This window comes from Micromys minutus (genome assembly GCF_963924665.1).
Source record: "Micromys minutus genome assembly, chromosome: 6".
In the NCBI taxonomy this organism is placed as follows: Eukaryota; Metazoa; Chordata; class Mammalia; order Rodentia; family Muridae; genus Micromys; species Micromys minutus.
The window spans coordinates 62,451,543-62,471,342 of NC_137975.1; the positions used below are offsets into that span (position 1 = coordinate 62,451,543).

The following is a 19,800-nucleotide window of genomic DNA, read 5'->3' on the forward strand; positions in this document are numbered from 1 at the left end:
CAGAGATGCAGGAGTGATGGACACAGCACCCAGCCACTTTCTGCCTAAGGTGCTGCCATTGGTAGCAAGAGGTGGCAATCACAGGAGGGGATCGGGATGCTTTGAATGAAGACATAGCCACTTTGGGCCTCTGATGGAATCTACTTAAGGAAGAAACAAAATCTGATGACTGGAATTGGACAACAAGGTTATCTCTTAAGCCACAGATTCTGCCAGAATAAACAGTCACTGTTAGAAGCTCAGTAAGGAACTCAGATTCTAAATCGCACTGCCTTCTCTGCAGCCAAGTTGCCCCAGTGTTCTTAGAGTAACTGCTTTGGCTTGGGCATTTTCTGTTATTGTGGTTCTGTTGTGTTTCACCATAAATGAGCAAAGATGCTGTTTGAGAGAGGTGTGTGAAGACAGGCAGTGTTAGCCCTTGCTCTTCTGGGGAGTGCTGTGTCTTCTCTAAAATCGTCACGTGAGAACTTGATTCTTAACTCTGTAGACAAAGTCAGTAAAGTTTGAACAGTGTCACAATGACCTTAACCATTTGATTATATTAATTATTCCTTGTATGTGTACATACATATGAACATATGTCATATTGTGTGTGAGTGTTTGAGTGTGTGAGTGTGTGTGTGTGTGTGTGTGTGTGTGTGTGTGTGTGTGTGTAGGTAGGTAGGTAGGTAGAAAGGTAGGTCTGAGGGCAACTGGAGGGGAATCTTTTTTTTTTTTTTTTTTAAAGATTGTTGCAGTCTTCAGACACACCAGAGGAGGGCATCAGATCTCATTACAGATGGTTGTGAGTCACCATGTGGTTGCTGAAAATTGAACTCAGGACCTTTGGAAAAGCAGTCAGTGCTCTTAACCACTGAGTCATCTCTCCAGTCCCCTGTTTTTTTCTTTTACAACATTGGACCCAGGAATCAAATTGGGATTGTCAGGCTTGGCAGCAAGTGCCTTTATCTACTATGCCATCTTACTAGCCTAATCAGAAAAAATCTTTCAAAACTACTTAAAGATAACAAGATCAGAGAATGTAGACAAAGGAGCTGTCTTGGGATATAGCTTGGTGGTAGAGTGCTTGCTTGGCATTTGCAAGGCTGTGGTTTAACTTCTAGGACCTTACCTTTTCCCCAGCTCCCATGGACAAACTACCTTTTGATGACATTGTTTCTGAGTGAATGTTTAACTACTACATGTCTGCAAAGTAAGTAGGCTCTTATTCATGAAAATAGCCAGTCCTTGCATTTGTTTGTAGAGGACAACTGCCTGTTTTTAGCACAGTGTCTTACAGGTTAAATTTTATAGCAGTAGATAGTGATTTTAGAAGAATTCTTAATAGAAATATCAGTGCATTTTTTAAATTTCAATTTTCAGATATCCGAAGAGTAAAGAAAATAGTATTTGCATCCAAATGTAGGCATCATGAACCCTAGCAGTCACTCTAGCTTTCATTCAGCTGCTCATGTTTTAGTCCTATCCTATATAACACTCTAGACATGCATAGAGATAGAACTTTATTTTCTGGAGTATTTTAATGTAAATATTGGACAGTTCATTATTTCACCATCAACACTTCAAAGTGGATCTCTTTGTCATTCTGTTGTTTTGCCTGACAAAATCAACATGATTCCTTAACATTAAGAAAAATTTTTACAGCTAGAAAATGAGATTAAACTTTAAAGTAGCTGTAAAATATAGAATTTTTATTATTAATGCTCGCCGTGTATGTGTGTATGTGTGTTTTCATGTGCAAGTGTACCTGTGCCACATAAAACATGTGGAGGTCAGGAGGTCCTCTAGGTATTGAACTTAAGCTGTTGGGCTTGCACAGTGAGCACCTCACTTTATGGCCTGCCACCTAGCAGCTGACAGTTGTAAATGTTGCAGAGTAAGGTTCTGGTATTTTTTTTCTTTAAAGGGACTTTACAAACTAATTTCTTTTTGGTGGCTCTTGTCTTATCAAATATAATTCAGGTAATACTGAAACACTGAAAAATAAAAAAAAAGACCAGAAGTTTGAAATTTCCTCTGGCTGTGCTAATAACTTTAGTTGTTTTTAGAATTAGGTTTATGAAAATAAGGGAAAACCATAACATGTTTCTGTTCCCCTCCTGCTGTTCGGCAGCTTTGGATTTCATGTGCCATTTGGATTTCAGCACAAGAAGTCTGATGAATGTCAGACAGGACTCTGTTGTCATTAGGATTTGGGTTTGAGTGGCAGGAGCATGTGACTGCTTTGCAAGGAGCTATTTTTGATATGGGGTGTTGGCTAAGCCTCAGGACTGTAGCAAGTTAGTATGAGACACATTTGTAGAGGCGCAAAAAAGGACGAGCGTTGTGATGTGAGTTTTGAAGTTTCGATATGGGCTGTTGCTTCAGCAAAGAACCCAGTAGTGACAATGACAATGAAAAAATTGGCCTGTTACAAAAATGTGTGGAAGAGAAGAAACCGGAGACCAAGATAAGTAAAACTTTATCTTCATTACTTGATACCCTTGAAGGTGAGGAGCTTCATAATGTTGAAAATGGACCCAGCAGAGCAGCCGCTGGTGCTACTCTGTGGACTAGAGTTTTTACAAGGTCTGGGCACAAACAGGATCATAGATCAAAGCAGTCATTGAATTCTAATTCCTCTACCACATATGAGTTCCTTTATGAGTCTGAAAATTTAGATGAGATTAACAAGAATTTAGATACTGTTGCTATTGACGACAATTCTGAGATTGCTAGTGACCCACTGTGTATGAATAGTGACAGACAGGCTTGTTCTGAAAATGACCAGCCTTTCTCAAATGTGCCTATGTCTTCTGAGCAGCAGGAGGAAACTTTTGTAAGTGACCATCTGCAGTGTTACCTGGCCACTTGTAAAACCTCTTCAATAGAAAAAGTGCTAAATGGTCGAATTAGTAGTTTAAATGGGAATAACTTTGTTGGTATGTCTGCTGGAGAGCTGCAAAATAAAAGCCATATTTATGTTGGTGACAAACTGTGTAAGAATTCAAGGGAGAACAAGTTTTATAGTATTTGTGCTGTAGATCTGGAAAGTATGAACATGGACGAGGAACTGCACACTCCCATGTATGGAACAGCTGCAGAAGAATGCCATTCAGCTGTTACTTACCGAGTTTTCCAAGAGGATTGGCCCTTAGATAACAGGGAAGAATGTGTTGCCTCAGATGCCATACAGAGGGCAGGAGCGTTAAAGCTGCAGCAGGAAGAGCTGTTACTCCAAGATGTCCTTGGCCCAAACGAAACAAAAGAAGTGTTTAGTGAGAAAAGTGAATGTAGTTCTGATCTTTTGGTGGACTATGCTGCATCTGGTGAAGCACACATCAGTGACCTGCAAGCTGAGTCTCTAAGGGCAAAAGTTCATGCCAATTTTCCTAAAGATCACACAGAACATAGTACATTACGTAATACTGGCCTACTCCCTGAATTAAATGTTAACACAGGCAGTGACTCACTACAATGCATGTGTGTTATATCTGAAGAGAAAGAAATCAGTGCTTCTGGAATAGGAAATCGGATGGATGATTCACTTGTTAATTTACCAAATGATCGTTCCTATGTTGGTGAGATTGGTGAACCTGAGGCTACAACAGTTAGCACTTGTCAAAGTTTAAACTCTGAAATGGAAAGAGAGCATGACTCTGAAAAGCCACTAGAAGGTAATGATTACTTCCACATCAGTGTCAGCAGGTCAGGTCTAAATAAGATTAATTTAAGTCCTGAAAAGTTAGCTTCAGAGAGCTTGGGCAGTGAGTATCTCCCAGTTGATGCTAATTTCAAAGAACTTGCCTTGAGCAAACTTGATGGCCCTAATCCTGCACCCCGCTGGGGACCAGTGTGTAGGAAGGAGCAACACCTGGGGGATAGCAATCTGGAAACTGGAATCGTTCAGCTGGCAAACAGAGCTGAGCTGTTCTTGTGTTCTGAAAATAGTTCCATGTGTCAAGATGAGGGCAGAATGAGCATTTTAGAGACTGAGAGCCATGGCAAGAGGGAGCTGGAAAGTTGGTGTCAAGCAGAGGTCTGTAGAGGTAGCAGTACAGACAAGGCTCAGAGCGAGACGGATGACTTAACCCAAGTGAAAGGCGAATCAGACACAGAAGAAGTGATCCAGAAGACGCATCTCCTGAAGCTTGGACTTTCACAAAGAATGCCAAGTGACACGTCTAATGATCACTCTAGGCCTCACCGGGACCCAGCAACACCCCCTGAATTTATTTTCACTTGTACTTCTCCTGAAGCAACAGAAACAGGCCTCCATGACAAAACAGGAGATAAAGTACATGTGGAGAGTTTAGTTGGTGTATTACACAACCAATCTAGTGGGCCCTATGTACTAGCAAATGCTGAAAAGGAACCACAGAAACCTAATTATAGAGAGATCAGTGAGAAGAACATAGAAAATGCCAAGTCAGGTGCTAAAACAAACTTTAACTGGGAAACAAGTGTTTTTAGCAAGGTCATGCCCAACGGGAATAAGGTAACTTGTACTGGCTTAACAGCAGATCCCGATTGTGAAACAAATCAAATTGAAAACAGTTACAGAACTGATGGAGTAAAAGAAAACCTAGACCTTATAGTTGTGCCGTCTTTAAACCACAGTTCATTGTCACCTGAAGAGAAGGAATGGGCTAACAGTGACAGAAGCCCAGACCTGCGTCTCATTAACAATGAATCAATTAAAGACGTTTCTAATGCCTTTGGTAATCATGCTTCAGAATTGAGCAAACAAAAGCTAACATGCAAAGAAGAGAACAAGAAACTTTGTTTGGATAAAAACAGTATTAATCCTAACAGCATTGGTTGCTTAGGCCCAGGTAAGATGAAAAGAAAAAAAGCCAAATCCACAGTTAAAGAATCCAGTTTAAATGGGGAGGTACTTTTTTCAGAAAACTTTGAGGTAACTTTTAAGCAAACAGTATCACATGACACTTCTGAGGAGTGTTCCTCTTTGATTGATGTCAAGTCTATACAAGTGGATATGCCTTCAGCTAGTCCTGGTAATGTGCCCCAGGCAATTCCTGCCATCCCACCTGACAGCAAAGAGCAAGAAGTGCCAAGTGGCGATCACATTGCATCACCCACAGAGGATGTATCTGAAAATCCCTCAGAAATGGATTGGCACAGTATCCCCAAAGAGTTCTGTGCTCAGTTTTTGAATGCATTTTCCTATTACCCTGTGGGAGGGCTTGCAAGTCAGGCCCTTTCAGAAGAACTGGCAAGCGGGTATGGCAGATATCAAGTGGGCTATCTCTGGGCTAACACAGCCACAGAAAACACGACAGAAGATGCTCAAATGTTTAATGAGGATCTACACAGTAAGCCCCAGTACTTAGAAAATACTTCATTTTCCTTGGAACAGACCCATTATCAGCTGCCAGTGTCAGAGGATGGTGTTGTTTGGGGATGGCAAAGTAGAGGTGGACAGTTTGTAAGTATGCTTTCTCAGTGTTTGTTGTGTTGTGCTAGGGCAGTTTTTACCTTCTGATTGTGTTTATGGAAATTCTAGGTTGTGGGCAGTCTGGATGCTTTTTAAAGACTGAATGCATGAAGCGTCAATTTAGCCTTTTTTGAGTGAAAAATAAATGTGCATTATTAATTGGTATATTTAAGCCAGAGTTTGCATGTAAACTGTTGGTGCTAAAGCGTGCCCCACTAATTAACCCCCACACAGCATCGTGCAGACCTTTTCATATGGATTCTGTTTTGCTCAGTGTACCTTATTCTTCTGAGAATCATTCTTGTCACATGGGCAGTGTAATGTGTTTCAGCAATTATTTGAAGTCACCAGCAGCATGTCACAATTGCAGAACACAAATGCCATTTAAGTATGTTACCTTTTTGTAGTATGTCTAAGGCAGAAAATTTTGCTACTTATAACTAAACCTAAAATCTTAGTTTCAATAAAAATCACTCATGTCCCAACCTCCATGGTTGGGAAGAAGCTTTGCCACCGATACTGGGTAGCTAACATGAGCATCTTTGTAGAAGTCTTTAGTAAATGCACTTGCCACTCAGCAACTGGAGACCAATGTTGCTCATAATGCAGATATACCAAAGTATTAGTAATGAAAGGGCGTATACTTATCCCTTTGTATGTGCAGGGGACTGATTCCAAGAGCCTATGGGTACCAAAATTATTCTTCTGCATACTTTATGGCATTCTAAAATACTTAAAATATCTAATACCATACACTCCCCTGTTTAGGGAAATAGCAAGGAAAAAACATGTTTAGAGGTACAAGGTTCCCTACTCTTCAAATATTTTTGATCTGTGACTTGCTGAATTTGTAGATATGAAACCCATAGACACAAAAGGCTGACATGAAATAGAATTTTTTTTCTTTATTCAGCCAGTAGTTTATTTGTAGTGGATTTATGAGATCAGTAAGAAAAGATACTGGTAATAGAAAGGAGATAGATTTCACTTAGATATTAAGGAGAGTATTGTAAGATGGGAATAAGCAAGTCATGTAATTAAATAGATTGTCCATCAGTCTTGTCTTGCCTACTTTTTCTCTGTGCCCACATTGTTTTTGAATCTTTTACTTGAGTATACAGTTAGTAGTTTACTGTTAAGTGTACTGTTTATCAGTTGCTGTTTGGTACATTTATGCAACACTCAGACTGAGTCTTTATCCTTGTAGCTTTAAGCAAGATATATGCTGTTTTAAACTGTCTTTTCAGTTCTGACATCCTGTCCAAGCAGTATACTTATTTCTGGTATTGTCATGTTTAATGGTGTTGCCTTCGTTTTAAAACTTACTTTCAAAGTCTTGTCACAGACATTTTAAAACTCACCCTATATTGAGAGCTGTGTCTGTAGATAAAGGGACAGAGGCAGTGGCAACTCCAGGGATACCGGCATCCCCACCGTTTGCCCTACTGTCTCATCTGTTTTACTTTTCCCATTACTTCCCCACTCTCACCCCCAGTTCCCCGTGCTCAGCAGCTCGTTGGTGAGGCCGTTCTGCCTTGTAAAACAAACTTGTGAAACAGTACTTTTACAAACAGAGCATCATAGTGTTTTGAATGTACAGAGCACCAGAGCCTGCAGCTAGGATGCCTCGTCCTTCAGAGAAACAGTGTTGACTTTTATGAACAGTCGCCTCACAACATGGCAACTAGGCTCAGCTTGTTTCTGATTTTAATAACTGTTATCAACCCATAAATTTCAGAGAAAAAAGAATTCTGGCTCATAGACCCAGGCAGATAAAACTAGGGTTTTTGATGATCATCCATTACAAGTTTCATACAACTACAAGCAAATTCCATCTTTTAAATAAATAGTATAGGTTGGCCTTTGTTTAATAAAAATATTCTTATGTGGATTTTGAGAAGTCAGTTTGAATGTTTTGAGTTTGCAGATATTAGAGTACAATTTTATAGTCCTGTCATTACCATTGGCAGATGTTTGGCCTTTCTCTTTGTTGGTTTTCTTGTGAAGTGAGGGCAGCGATACCTTCCTGTTAAGCTTGTTCTGACTGTAGTAGGAGTGTAGAATGCAGGGAGCTCCGCTGTGATGCCATCAGCTCTGGGGGGTCTCCGTGCGTCATCTCGTTAGTGCTCTCCTTGAATTCTGACTAACAGCTCAAAATTGTGTAGCTTTTCTGATATCTGGCTTGGATGTTACCACTTGGTTCTTTCTTTCCTTTTTAAAATTTTCTCATTTTAGATTTATTTTATTTTACTTATGTGCATGAATGTTTTGCTCGCATGTATCTATGTAGCATGTCTGTGCAGCATGCCTGGTGTTAGGGAAGGTCAGAAGTCTCCAGATTCCCCGGTACTGGAGTAAAAAGTTGTGAGCTACTATGGGGGAGCTGGGAATCAAGCTCTGGTCCTCTGCAAGAGCAGCAAGTGCTCTTAATCTGTGCCAGTTCTCCAGTTGTGTCCTTCTGAAAAGTGTTAGCCACCGAGCCGTCACTTTAACACCAAGATGTAACTTTTTTTTTTTTTAAGATTTATTTCTTTATTATATATAAGTGCACTGTAGCTGTCTTCAGACACAACAGAAAAGGGCATCAGATCTCATTACAGATAGTTGTGAGCCACCAAGTGGTTGCTGGGAATTGAACTCAGGACCTCTGGAAGAGCAGTCAGCGCTCTTAACCACTGAGCCATCTCTCCAGCCTGATGTAATAATTTCTTACCCATAGGGTCCAAGTCATTTGTAAGCTAAAACTGTTGTCACTTTGTGGAAAATGTACATTTCTGAGCTATTACTCTGTTAAGTATTCATTGAGCACCTTTCTACTACATTCTGAATGCTGCTGTGTATTAGCACCATAGTGGTAAGCAAAATGTGTCTGGTGTCCACCACCCCAGAGTCATGTAGAACACAGATATGGTCTAGCTGTGGGCACCATGGAAGACTGACTATGCCCTGCTGTAATAACTCTCGAGTGCTGCTTGTGGGTACTTAACAGCCAGAAAGCCATGTAATCTCTTTATGAACTATAGAACATATATTGTTCATACTGCTCGGCCACAAAAGGCACCAAGATTGAAAAGATTAATGTTAGTTGGTATTAGTAATTTAAACAATGTATAATGTAGGTGCGTGTGACAAGAGTCTGTTAATATATTGAATGAAACTGAAATAGAAAAACTTGACTTTTGTGTTTTAGGGTACTGGGAAGAGAACTGAGCCTAATTCAAAAAGTGATTTATGTAGATATTCAAGGAGGAAAAAAGAGAAATAAGTTCTATTATAGAGAATAGTACAATAATATTGATAATAATAGTTATAATTAAAACAACAGATTCTTTGGAGGATTCTGATGATTTTATGAATCCAAAGTCATGAAAACTAAATATATGGGAATCTTTAAAAATACACAAGTTAAACTTTGGTAAAGTTGTTAAAACGTTGTGTGCATGCGTGTGTGTGTGTGTGTGTGTGTGTGTGGAGAGAGAGAGAGAGAGAGAGAGAGATACAGTTTCAGTATACGTTTTAGCTCTGTGGTGCTTAGGTACCAGCCTTTGTGCTCTGATCACTTAGCACAGTACTCACAGAGCCACGCCTGTGAGTGTGTAGGATGTCCTTGTTAGACAGGTTTGAGAGAGAAGAGATGAGACTGGCCTTTTGCAAAGAAGCCAGATACCAAAGGTGAATTTAATTGTGATTAAAGAATCGGTATTTATTGCTTACACTTACTTGGAGGAAAATTATGGCATTTTTGGAAATACTTACCAAAGTAAAGAACTCCAGATGGGTACTTGCTTAGGTATCTGTTTTGTGGGCATTGTGGTTTAGTTATTGCCTAGTAAGTGGCAGTAGCAGAAGGCCAGAGTTGAGGCATACAGAGGGGAGTGTTGGCTAGCCATAAGGAGCTTTAGAAGTATACAACCAAAAATTGCTACAAGGCTATCTTCTTAGCTCTTGAGTTATTAATGATTTAAGGTCTAGGTGTACCCCACTCGGAGAGGGTGCTATACACCAAGAAAACTTTGACTATTTCCATGTTACGTTTTGTTTTATATGTACTTTATGCTCATTGGAACTAGTAAGATTTCAATGAATATTATCAAACCTTTAAAAAAAATCAAGTACTGACAAAAATATATTCATATAGTTTTATGCCAAAATGCCTTTTAAAAATCTGTACATGTATCTCTGATTTCTTAAATAAAGTTGTAAGAAAAAAAAAGAGAGAATGAATGTGAATACTGTTTGGCTCAGCAGCCTTCTACTTGCAGTATTAGAAGCAGTTTTAGGGTTTTTCACTGGCATTTCCCCTTGTCTGAGACACAGTGGATTTTTGTGAAATCTCCCGGTTTATAATTAAAAATCTCCATGCTTCCCAGCTTAGAACACTAGTTTGAGGTACACCCTGAACTAGGACCCCTTGTCCCGTCTACTTCAGGGTACCATGGCTGATGGTGTGCTCAAAAGGCAAGTGGCTTGTTGAAAGGGTGCAGTGGCAAATTGGAGTTAGTATTTGGGAAATAACTGCTGCTGGGATGTTTTGCTGGTTTGGGGAAGAATTCGGGACATGAAAGTAGAAGAAAGACTTTGTTTGTATCAAGGGAAAACAAAAGGAAATGGAGAGTATCCACAAAGTGAGGGATATTATAAGGTGTATACACTGTAAAGTTATGAACAAAGACTATCAGACCCAGAAGGAAGTGAAAGGGTATGCTAGACAAACTGGGCCGAAGTAGAGAAAGGCTGGTGTGTTAGAAACAGCCAGCAGTTGATGTGTCTGGAGTTGAACAAGGCCTAAGAAGTGGTGATCCTGTAAGAGTGTTTGCTCTGATACTCCGAGCTCCGAGCTGGACAGCCTTTGGGTGAAGTCTGCAGCATCTGAGCTTGGGATACTGCGATTGTCATTGTAACCAGTGAGCTAATGTTTTAGTTAGTGCCCAGTGTGTACCAGGCATCATGACAAGTGTTTTATTCCAGCAATCACTATTATTATTATTATTATTAACATCTGATTTTTTTATTTTTAAAATTAAAATACCTGTAAATAAATAAAAAAATATGGAGATTTAAGCAGACCCTAGATGTAAAAACCTCAACAAACTTCTGTGCAATTGAATAGCTGTTCTGAGCCTGAGTGTCACTTTACATTTTACCCTTTCACCACCAAATATTGTTTATGTATTCATCCACTGCCAAATAGGAAGATTCTATTCACTTTAAAAAGCGAGACTGGCAGAAGTCATTTCCAGGTGATGTGTATTGACATTAAGTCACTGCACAGCTGTCTGTAGTGTATTAGACTCAAGCCCCAGCAGCATTAGCACAGGTGAGAAGCCTCGACTAGAAGTATCAGCATCACTGGCAGCCTCCTGTGGTAGCTCTGGGTAGTTGTTCTGAAGCTGCCAAGAGGATAGGGCGACTCTCGGGAATGGGAGCAAGTAGCTCTACCGAGAGTGTAAGGTGCCCTCCTGCCTTAGTGATGCTCTGGCTTTCTCTGGTGCTTCTGGAGTCTAGCTGCTAGGAGGAGCTCTGGTTTTCTATCTCTTGCTTAGTGCTTAGAGCTTTATAGTTTAGATGTTTCCATTTCCATTGTATTGAATTTGTAAACCTATAAATTGAGATTTGCGTTAGGGTCATCCAGGAAATCATAGGTTATACAGTTTTGAGGCTGAACTTAGTGAAATGAAGGGGTTTTGTCATTTGCAGTGTGTAGCAAACCCTGGGCTTAGAAGAAACTGTAAGTGTGACTTAGCTGGAGTTCTGACTGCATCGGCTTTGTTTCTTTTTGAGCCTCATTAAATCCCAAAGGTGTGTGTGACTAGCTAGGCTTGGCCTTTTAAGCCTAAACTGTCTTAAATTTTGTGTTGGTTTTTACTATAAACTAACAAGACAGCAATTGTTGAACTTAGGATAAAAATACTTACATATGAAATTTTTTTCCAGGTCCCAACAACTAAGGTTTCAGAGCTAAACCCTAATGCAAAAGTATGGGGGACTCATATGTTACATTTGGAAGCAAGTAGTGCAGCTGTTGGTGTGAACGCTGCATGGGAGGAGGCTCCCGGTCATCGTACAGACTGTGACCAGCAGGGTGAGTTGGGCCTGGAGCAGCCTGCTGTTAAGTTCAGCCCTTGCCTCTCTCAGCATGTTAGTTAGTCTGTCTTCATTCCCATCTGTGTGGTTTGTGATGGATTTAGAGCCTTGGGAGCTTTTACAATCCAATTAAAAACTTTGAGTAATGCCATGTAGTAAGCTCTGCTTTAAGAGAAAGTTATTCTTGTGACACATCCTCTTGGGATAAAACTGCAATTCTAGGATTGGATGCCAATGGCGATGGTGACAAAAGTCGTGAGAATGCAGCGCTCCCAGACGCACAGGAGGCAGAGCAGACAGACATGAGCACTCTGGCTCTGGACCACTCAGAATACGAACCTCTGCCTGAGAACAATGATACAGGTAAGCCGGCTGCATGACTTTGTTTTCCCTTAGAGTTTGGGATTTTAATTTTAAATGTTAGTTTCTTGGTCTTTCTTTAAACAATGTACTTTTTTTTGCCTCTGTTAAATGTTCCTTAAAACTGGTGGATAAAGAAGTGAAACCCTGGAGAGGAAAGTCAAGTGGCTTCTGAGAAAAATGACATTGAGTACAAGAAGCACAAGGGTTTTCATTGGATGAAGTGTCAAGACAGAGATGGAGAATTAGTGTGAGAATTGAGGGTAAGGCAGGTTGGGTGGGCTGAGAGTTAGAGATACAATAGGGCAGTGGATAAAGGCCTTGGAAGCCAGATTTGAACTGTGTCCCCTTTGTTAGTACAGGGTGAAGGAAAGAAGGAAGGCAGACAGACAGACGAACTTGGGGAAGCCAGCCTAGTGGATACATTTTTCCTTTTTTTATTTTTGTTTCTTACTATTGCCGCCTGTAATTGCCTCAGGCTTTAAACCCAGGCCTGTCTCCTTGGTCTGCATTGCTCACTGCATTTGGAAATAGAGGACAGCATTATCTTAGTGAGCAGGAAACGGGGTTGGCAGACCCAAAGATGCCAGGACCCTGCTGTGAGAGAACCTCATATAGTTTAAGACTCTCAAATACGACAACATTCAGTGTTGCCTTAAGTAGGAAATTTGTTTTTAAAACACTAGGTCTGTTTTAAACTGGTCAAATGAATAAGAATTTATAAAGGAAAAAGAATCAAACCACATTGCTTTCTAGTAAATATGAAATATTTAGTAGAGATAGAATTAGTGAATATGGAATATGAGGTGGTTTAAACCTCCATATAAGCAAGGGTTCACCAGCATTTAGCAATTTGATTGATCAGCTCTTCCTCATTAACCCACCACTAACTGGTGAATAATTGGAAAATGACAAAACATTGGGATAAATGTGAGTAATGATGAAGTTGACTTTTTGGTTACAAAACGAGGGAAGAATACTAGACATTTAAAGTGTTTAAAGTAGATTTCAAAAAAGAAAGTAATGGGCACTGTATATACAAGTGGTGGGGAATCCTATAGTAAACTGAAAGGAATCAATAGCTTAAAGTTTAGACTGCATCTAAATCTTAAACTGGGAAAGACAGAAAGTAGATAGTATCAAAAATAAAATGTCGTTAAAACATGTCTGGAAATTCTAAATTCAAAAGAGTTTGTTCTTTGTAAAAGGGGTATTTAAAGCTATTTTTGGAAGAAAAAAAACAGACTTTCTCTTTTGAAACTAGGGTATGTGCCAGTATGAAATGTTTGTGGGTAATGGGAAAACAATTCCTTACCTCCAGTTTTATTTTTGGTGTGATTTACAAAACCTATCAGTTTGTAAAGTGTTAACACATGCACTGGATTCCGTCCCCAACACTGTGGGCTAGAAGCAATGAGGGAAGGCTGAGGAAGGAGCAAGTGTGGAAGCTCTCCACTGCGTGGGTCAGCGTGTCCCATGAGCACAGGCAGCCTCTCTCCATGCCGTGGCTAGCAGAGCCCCCAGGGATGTCACCATGGATTTCCATAATGACTCTAGGTCTCAAGCATCTCTATTCTTTTAAAAATGTTATTCTTTATTATCCTTTGGCAGCTTAATACATGTATGAACTGATGTTGTTTTCACCCCCATAACCCCTCCTCCCCTCAAAAACAAAAACAAAAACCCTCTTCTTCCCAGTAACCCTTCTGACTCTGGTGTCCTACCCACTGAGTTTGATTAGGGTCACTTTTGTAAATGTGAATTGAGGCTCAGTCACTGGCACGATGGCGGCTTATCAGTGGTCTCCCTCCCATTCGTGACGAATGAAACTAACAGGTTCAATATTGCACAGGTCACCCCAGCGCAGTTAGGTCAGTGCAGTGCCGTGTCATGTGCCGAAGACACTGTTTGGCAGTGCGTTCCGTCTTCATTCACGCTACGTGAGCCTTAGATGCAATGATACAGAGATCCCATTTAAAGAGTGTTTTATATGAAGCTCAAAAAGAAGGAAGGCCAAAATGGGGGTGACTGAGTCCTTCTTAGAAAAGAGAACATAACTCTCATGGGAGGAAATGCAAGGTCAAATAGAGGAGCAGGGATTGAAGAAAAGATCACTCAGAAGCTGCCTCACCCAGGGATTCACTACATATGCAGTCACCAAATCCAAGCACTATAACTGATTCCAAAAAGTACTTACTGGCAGGAACCAGACAGAGATGACCCCTCAGGGACTATGTCAGAGTCATATAGATAAAGCTGAGAGCATGCCTGTAGCTAATCATCGGTCTGAACTCGAGGAGCCCAATGAGGTTGCTAAAGAAAGGACCTAAGGAGCTGAAAGGGGTTGCGACCTCATGGGAAGAACAACATCAACCCCCCCAAACCCCGCTTTCATCCCTCATCCCCCTCCACTTGTCTTCAGGAAGGTGCACTCGCTCCTAATCACCCTCTCCACCCCATTGCCCTGTCATTCCCCTACACTGGGAAAACATGTCCTCCCTGGACCAAAAGCCTCTTCTCACATTGATGCCAGACACTGCTGTCTTCATAGGCTCCTCACTCTTAGCAGTGCTTAGACTTTCTGTCTGGTAATCTTAACAGTTTTGAGAGGAGCCGCCATGCGCTCTGTTTCTCCTGTTTGGAAGTCTTCCGATGTATTTTCCATCCCCATGCTTATATTGTGGAATAAAGAGAAATCCACAACGATAAAGTGCCATTTTCACCATGTGACCGAAGTGCACACTTGGTGACTGTCAAAGAAACTTAACGATGTAGCTGCTGACCTTGACAGTCTGCTAAAGTCCATAGTTAGGATTGAGGAGTGGTGTCTAGGGAAACACGGGTTTGTTTATTTATTTTTTTTAATGTTGTTTTTAAAAAGAAAGTACTCTCAGTCCTTGTACTTACGTCTCGCTGGTGGTAAGTCATCGGAGTCTCACTCAGTCCCACAGCCCGTCCTTCCGAGCTCTCCTCTCTCACCATGTAGTCTTTGCTTCCCCGCCACACTTACTGTCTACCTGCACGGTGATGAACCTCCCGCACTGCTACACCACTTTGTGCTAGGTCGGTTTTCGTCATTCTGTTGTTTTAAAAAAGGATTTATTTGTTTTGTATATGAGTACTCTTGTACATCTGCATATACACCTACATGCCAGAAGAGGGCATCAGAACTCATTTTAGATGGTTGTGAGCCACCATGTGGTTGCTGGGAATTGAACTCAGGACCTCTGGAAAAGCATCCAGTGCTCTTAACCTCTGAGCCGTCTCTCCAGCCCCAGGGGTGGGGTTTTTTTGTTTTTTTCTTCCCTAAGGTATTTGAGACTTATGCCTTTAACAGGCTCCATAGCTTTTATGAGCTATATTTCATCCCACTCTCACCTATTTTCTCTGTGTGTTTGTGTGCGTGGGCATGTTTGTGTGTGTGCATGTGTGGGTACATGTCTTGCACATGAATATATATACATGTGGCTAGAAGCCAACCTCCAGTGTAAGTTCCTCAGGAGACATACCAGGTCTCTCAGTGGGAGCTGAGCCTCATTGATTAGGCTGAAGAGTTGGCTGGCAAACTCCAAGGATCTCCCTGTCTCTGCTTCCGCCCCAACTCCCAGCCAGTGTTGGGATTATAAGTGTGTAACCTCATAGTCAGCTCACATGGGTCAGGCGGTTAAACTCAAGTCCTCACATGCCTGCACAAAGGCACATACTAACTGAGCTATCTCCCCAGCCTCCCAAGTCATTTTTGTTGGTGCTTTCTTCACCTACTGAATCATTCTCTTCTTCTCCTGTCTACCTCACAATAGGTTTGCATGGCAGTCTTCATGGCCCAGTTGCATCTCTGTAGTCACTGGCTTTTTATTGCTGCAGAGCGGAACACTGGCACACTCCTGAACTAAATGGCAGGCCTTTGGCTTTCTCACTTGGCTTTGGCATGCTGTGGTTTGAGCCCTGAATGGTGGTCTGCCCTCAGTGATTGAGTTAGCCTCTTGATTATACTGCTGTGACTTCACAACTTCTGTCTGTACCATGTAGCCATGGTGGTCTTTCCAAAATGTCTTGCCCCAAATTGGTTCCCAGTCACATTCAAATTAAAATTTGAACAACCTCCTTGACCTGAGGCATACATGCTTTGTTCTGTGACTTTCTTTTTTACGGAGTTCCTTCACTCCACAGTTGTACCAGCTTCCTTGCTGTCTGATGACACTGGGCCTCTGTCAGGAACTCCACTCCCCTCACGCACTCTTTTCCATCCGTTCAGATGCCACCTCTATGGAAGGCAGCACCATGCCGCTCTGGCCCCAGGTCGGGGCTGTTTTCCTCTGAGTCACCGAGTCTCACTATGCTGCCAATGGCTTCTTTAGTTGTCCATTGTCTGCCTCTGTCCGTGGAATGTTGGCCTCCTGAGAGCTGGGGCCTTGCTTCTTTCAGACAGTTTCTGTCTCTTCAGTATGGAGATTGGAATGTGAGTTTAAAGGCGATAACCTGGGAAAGTCTCCAGATCAGGGATTGACAAACCATGTTTTCACTTTCAAGTCTCACGGTCATGTGTGCTTTATTCATTGGTTCTTTTTGCTAGTGAAGATGTATTTTGTGAATTCTCAGTATGACACTGTTGTGAACTGTCTCCTCTACATTTGTTCTGAATTTCTCCACCTTGTCTGCCTTTTCATAGTCTAACCTTGTCTTTTAGAGTACAAGTGTCCTTTGTGTTCTCCTGGCTGACTAATGTGCAAACACTTTTAGTGTTCCAGTGCCTTCAAATCAGTGATACTAAATCAGTTCCCAAGTTGTCCTGAGTGCTACAGGTGGCAGGGGCTTTCAGCCAGCATCACCTGCTGCTGCTGTCTGTGACCATGTTCACATAAATAACCTATGGTGCCCCCAAACATTATTTCCTGAACAGTTTCCTCCAGATGTACAGCTCATGTGTCCTAAGAATGAACTAAAGAACTCTAATAAACTTTGTTCCTTTGCCAGCTGGGAAGGAACATTTACAGCTCTCATAGAACAAATGGCCCGTGTGTCAGCAATCTCCAGCTTTCTTTAGTTTCCATCTGGGGTGGTTTAGTTTTGCCTGTATTTATGCTTTCTTTGTTTTAGATCTTTCTTTTGAATTTACTGTTATTTAGAGTCAGAGTGCTTGTTTGTTACCTGAAAATCTAAGGCAAAGCACCAAGGAAGCCTGTGGCAGCTATGTTGACAGTGACTGCTAGACCTGGCTAATGAAATGTCATTGTTTTCTCAGCTATTGTGTTTGTTTTGTTTTACATGGTCTACTTTTTGTTAGCAGGTAAGATAAGGTAAGATAGCACTTTTTGTGTTATTGTGCAGATACGCAGGTGAAAGCACTGAAAGGCTGTACTGAATTACCCACCTCCTTGGTAAATTTTAAGCCATTTTTTTTCCCCTGAATAGGAGGAAATGAGTCTCAACCAGAAAGCCAGGAAGAAGACCCTCGAGAAGTACTTAAAAAAACATTGGAATTCTGCTTGTCTAGGTAAGGCTATTAGTGATTTTTTTTCCTAGTGTCTGATATCTCTTGTATTACACATTGACTATTGATTTCAAGTGTGATTTTTTTTTCCCCACAGTAGTGTGTGTATAAATACCTAATGACATGCCTGTTTACTCATAAGAAGTGCTGTAGAGAACTAGGGGTGACCATCAGGTCAGGGATCCCTAGAGTTTGCCTCAGATGCACCTTGGTGATGATTGTCCGGACCACTGTTCGACTACGGATTTCTGCACATGCACAGCATGCCATAGGATTTTCAGATGAATGGCCCAAACACAGCTCTAGTGGCTACTTTGTTTATATGGTGCTTGCCTTTAGATGCATGTTTGTCTTAATTTCCCTTAAATGACACTTTGTTGGAAAATGTTGAACTTTTGTGCTAGTGATAAAAGTAGACATGTGGATGGGGTTGAGTGTGAAGGTAAGTAATTGGCTACAAGTGAAGTTCCCTGTAGCTCTGAGGACACCACCATGTCTGAATGGAGGTCCTGCAAAGACAAGAAGGCCCATTTAAGATAAAGGGACAATGTCCAGGCATCCTTTCTACCTTCCCTTTATCACAACTTAGTAAATTACTAATTTAGCAAATGGCATGGTGTAAAAATGAAAGATACTTTTGTCAAAGTTGTGAAGCTCTGCTCCGTTCCCCGCCATTTAAAAACTTTGGTGTAGCCCTTTCGTAGCTACCAGTGAGGCCTCTGAGGAGGGACCGGTGAGCAGGCTCCTTTCATGTGGTTTTCACTGAAGGAAGGCTGTGGAGCCCAGTACTGTGTTTTTGTTTTGTGGTGTTTTTGAGACTGTGTGTTGTATTGCATATGGCCTTTCCCCTGATGATTCACAGGAAACATTTTCTTTGGCCGAAAAGCCAGGAAGTAGTACATCTTGTTCTATTTGCTGGTGTATGGTTTTCCTTCTGCCCTGGCTGAAGGTGCTAATCCTGTTTATTGTTAATAGCTCTGGCTGCCTAGAAGCCAAAACTTTCAGTACCTTTAACATGTGTCCAGACAGTATGGCACATTTGGGGTACTGACTTTCTTCTGGCCTTTTGTATTTCTTGTGGCTTCCTCATTCATTTAACTAGATTTCCCTATTGTAAAAGAAGAAAAAAAATTCATGTACTTTTAAATAAATTACTCAAACATTGTCCAAAGATGAACTACAACTTCATCCTCTTTTGGTTTGTCTTTAGGTTTTGAGTTACTGTTTTGTTTTGATTTTTGATTTTTGGTTTTTTTTTGTTTTTTGTTTTTTTTTTTTTTTTTCCTTTAAGACAGGGTCTCTCGGGGCTGGAGAGGTGGCTCAGAGGTTAAGAGCACTGTTTGCTCTTTCAAAGGTTCTGAGTTCAATTTTCAGCAACCACATGGTGGCTCACAACTATCTGTAATGGGATCTGGTGCCCTCTTCTGGCCTGCAGGCATACATGCAGACAGAAAGCTGTACACATAATAAATTAATAAAAAAAAAAAACAAAAACAAAAAACAAAAAAAACAGGGTCTCTCTCTCTCTCTCTCTCTCTCTCTCTCTCTCTCTCTCTCTCTCTCTCTCTCTCTCTCCCTCCCCCCTCCCTCTCAGAAGTGAAAGTTCTTTTAAGCAAGTATCAGTTAAAAGAGTTTGCTTTCTTTCAACAGGGAGAATCTTGCCAGCGACATGTACCTTATATCCCAGATGGACAGTGATCAGTATGTGCCAATTACAACGGTAGCTAACCTTGACCATATCAAGAAACTCAGTACGGATGTGGATTTGATTGTTGAAGTGCTAAGATGTAAGTAGTTAATGATTTAAAGTCAACGATTGTTGTCTTGACATTATCTGTTATATTATAAACCTTCTTTCCACCAACGGTCATCAAGTAGGATTTGGGGATAAATTAGATCCTTCCTTTCCTTTCACAGGCTCCCTATAACAGGAGCATTGATTGAGCCTGCAGTGAAAGGTCTCAAAGATAATGAGAAATTGGAAGAGAGAAAGAATCTTTTCATTAGAGAGCTGTAAAGACACTTGCTAAATTAATGAAAACCAAAACAAATAATAACATTTCTGAAGTAAAATATATTGGTTTAGCTACTAAATGAATTATCTTTCCAACTTTTTGTTTAAGCTTTGATGAAATATTGTTGCACTTTTTCCTTAGAAAGATACTGGGAATGAAGTTGTTTCTCCAGAATTTGGCACATACAGTGAATGTTTAAATACTACACAGTGTTTAAATCCACAGGCACTTCAGGAGATAAAGACTCTTAAAGTAAAATTGTGATTTATTTGCACTCTACTTGATTTTGGAGACTTCGCTACCTTTTCCAGTTTATTTTCTTAAAAGAGAAAATAACCTCACCTTAGATGTGATTGACATTAAGTGCAGTATTTAAAGGTTGTAGCCAGTTAGTTTTGACACATGGCAAGAGA

The 19,800-nt window shown here is 40.9% G+C and overlaps 1 protein-coding gene across 5 annotated transcripts in view; it reads left to right on the forward strand.

Annotated features, from left to right (window-relative positions):
• LARP4B (La ribonucleoprotein 4B) overlaps window positions 1-19,800 on the forward strand; it is a 77,168-nt gene that overhangs the window by 30,020 nt on the left and 27,348 nt on the right. For 2 of the 5 annotated variants that reach the window (XM_080918572.1, XM_080918573.1), the window contains exons 1-5: window positions 2,324-5,428; window positions 11,372-11,519; window positions 11,744-11,884; window positions 17,294-17,375; window positions 19,023-19,159. In XM_080918572.1, coding sequence (XP_080774698.1) covers window positions 2,351-5,428; window positions 11,372-11,519; window positions 11,744-11,884; window positions 17,294-17,375; window positions 19,023-19,159 — 3,586 coding nt within the window. In that variant the 5' untranslated portion in view covers window positions 2,324-2,350. Of the gene's footprint in view, window positions 1-2,323; window positions 5,429-11,371; window positions 11,520-11,743; window positions 11,885-17,293; window positions 17,376-19,022; window positions 19,160-19,800 lie in introns of those variants that run through there. The other 3 variants (XM_080918575.1, XM_080918576.1, XM_080918574.1) reach the window with 2 other exon arrangements.